This window comes from Morone saxatilis, unplaced genomic scaffold, assembly GCF_004916995.1.
Source record: "Morone saxatilis isolate NCDOM2014 unplaced genomic scaffold, NCSU_SB_2.0 Contig1, whole genome shotgun sequence".
NCBI classification, from domain to species: Eukaryota; Metazoa; Chordata; class Actinopteri; family Moronidae; genus Morone; species Morone saxatilis.
Window position 1 is genome coordinate 28,384 of NW_023339651.1, and position 2,033 is coordinate 30,416.

Genomic DNA, 2,033 nt, shown 5'->3' on the forward strand with positions numbered 1-2,033 from the left:
TTATATATAATCTGTTATATATTAACTGTGACGATCTTCTCAATAAAGATATCAGATGTGATTCAGAGCTCAGACTTTAACGTTTTGCACTCTTAATGTTCAAATGTATCTTACAGAATTCTAAATAATTTTGTTGCTGCCATTACCATAAGTATTGTATATTGTATATTATTGTATATTTTATATTTTATTGTGCTTCTTTTCTTTATCTTTATAGCATTAGTAAATGTCTCATCTGTCTGTGCACTTTCTGTTTCACCGTCCTCTCGATTCCTTGTATGTCTGGTGCATGTGAAGTAAAGCTGACTTTGACTTTGATATTTCATGCAGGTGGCGAACTACGGAGTCGGAGGACAGTACGAACCTCACTTTGACTTTGGGCGGGTAAATAAAGTTTTCTTCTTGTTGGTTGGAGGAACACAGAGAGTTCACTTCATTTAGACACAACAGCATTAGTTCTAACTAAGATGTATTATCTATTTATTATTTATATGGTGTCTGATGCATATTTGCTGATCTTTACAGTATCTGAAGCTGAGTCAGAACAATACAATCTAACTATTGTGGGAATCTTTAAATAAATTACAAAATAAAAGGTGTGAATATTCTACTTTACTTCGTCATATATCGAAAAATGTAAGAAATAAAATAAAATTTTTGGGGTTTTAGTTGGCAGATTAATTTATAATAAAATAGTAATTAGCAGCAGTAATACTATTACTTATTAACAGTATTAAACATAAGTTTGTACCAATAATCACAGTTTCGCCAGCGTAAAGTTCCTTTATCAGCATTACGGTGTCAAACATGATGCAAATAAATTGTCTGTACAAACACAAAACGACCACTGGCTGATATTCCCTTCCTGTTTATCAGTGTAATCGTTGTTGTTTTGTGTTTTCAGAAAGACGAACCAGACGCGTTCGAAGAGTTGGGGACAGGAAACAGAATCGCCACCTGGCTGCTTTACGTCAGTATGAATCACTGTGTTGATCTTATTGTGAAAGCGTCTCTGTGCTGCTGGATGATGAACTGTGTCCTTCATGCTGCAGATGAGTGATGTGCAGGCAGGGGGCGCCACAGTCTTCACGGATGTCGGAGCTGCTGTCTGGCCCAAAAAGGTGCAGTGCTGCTTTAAATGGTCTCTCACATTTTATTTTTCCTCTTTCTTTCCTGTTTTATTTTCTCCTTTTCAGTTGAGTCTGAGATTATTGTGTTATATGTTATATTTGTATATTTGTATATTTGTATGCAGTATCTGTATCTTGTGTCAAAGTCAGTATGAGTGTTTGTATCTCCTGTGTCTGTGAGTCTCCTGTCCTCCAGTATCTGTCCAACAGAGACGTCCTGTTTTAGGTCTTTCACACTAACTGCTGTTAGCTCGGTCAGTTAAGTTACTGACTCAGCCTCAGGACACCAGGAGCCAAACCCGGCAACAAAACCACCTCGGTACTGGATCCCCTGTCGGCCTCTGAGATTGTGTTTGGTCCCGGGTCCGGCTTCCTGTGTAAAGACGGTAAATATGAGGAAGCAAACAGAAGTTCTGTCTCACGGGACGTTGTCGTGTGTGTCTCCAGGGGACGGCGGTGTTCTGGTACAATCTGTTCCCCAGTGGAGAAGGAGACTATCGGACCCGACACGCTGCCTGTCCGGTTCTGGTCGGCAACAAGTGGGGTGAGTTCACAACACGATACATAAACTGACATTTATGATTATAATACATTTTAATCATTATTATATAATAACAAATATTATTATATTGTAAAGACGAGGCTTCATCACCTCTTATTAGGTTTATATATCTTTTCTTAACTAACCTTTAATCAGCTTTGTTCTTTAGCAGCGTTACTTTTCCACAAAAGCCACACTAGAACTTAATCACTCATCATTAATTCTGTCTGTCTGTCTGTCTGTCTGTCTGTTCTGTCTGTTACTGTCTGTCTGTCTGTTACTGTCTGTCTGTTACTGTCTGTCTGTTACTGTCTGTCTGTCTGTTACTGTCTGTCTGTTACTGTCTGTCTGTCTGTCTGTTA

The 2,033-nt window shown here is 38.5% G+C and overlaps 1 protein-coding gene across 1 annotated transcript; it reads left to right on the forward strand.

Annotated features, from left to right (window-relative positions):
* The first annotated feature begins 300 nt into the window (after nt 1-300).
* On the forward strand, nt 301-1,718 carry LOC118325715 (prolyl 4-hydroxylase subunit alpha-1-like). Its single transcript, XM_035658499.1, has 4 exons — nt 301-384; nt 905-970; nt 1,053-1,121; nt 1,578-1,718. Exons 1-4 carry the CDS (start codon nt 325-327, stop codon nt 1,701-1,703), a joined length of 321 nt encoding a protein of 106 aa, XP_035514392.1. The 5' UTR covers nt 301-324; the 3' UTR covers nt 1,704-1,718.
* Nucleotides 1,719-2,033: the final 315 nt, after the last annotated feature.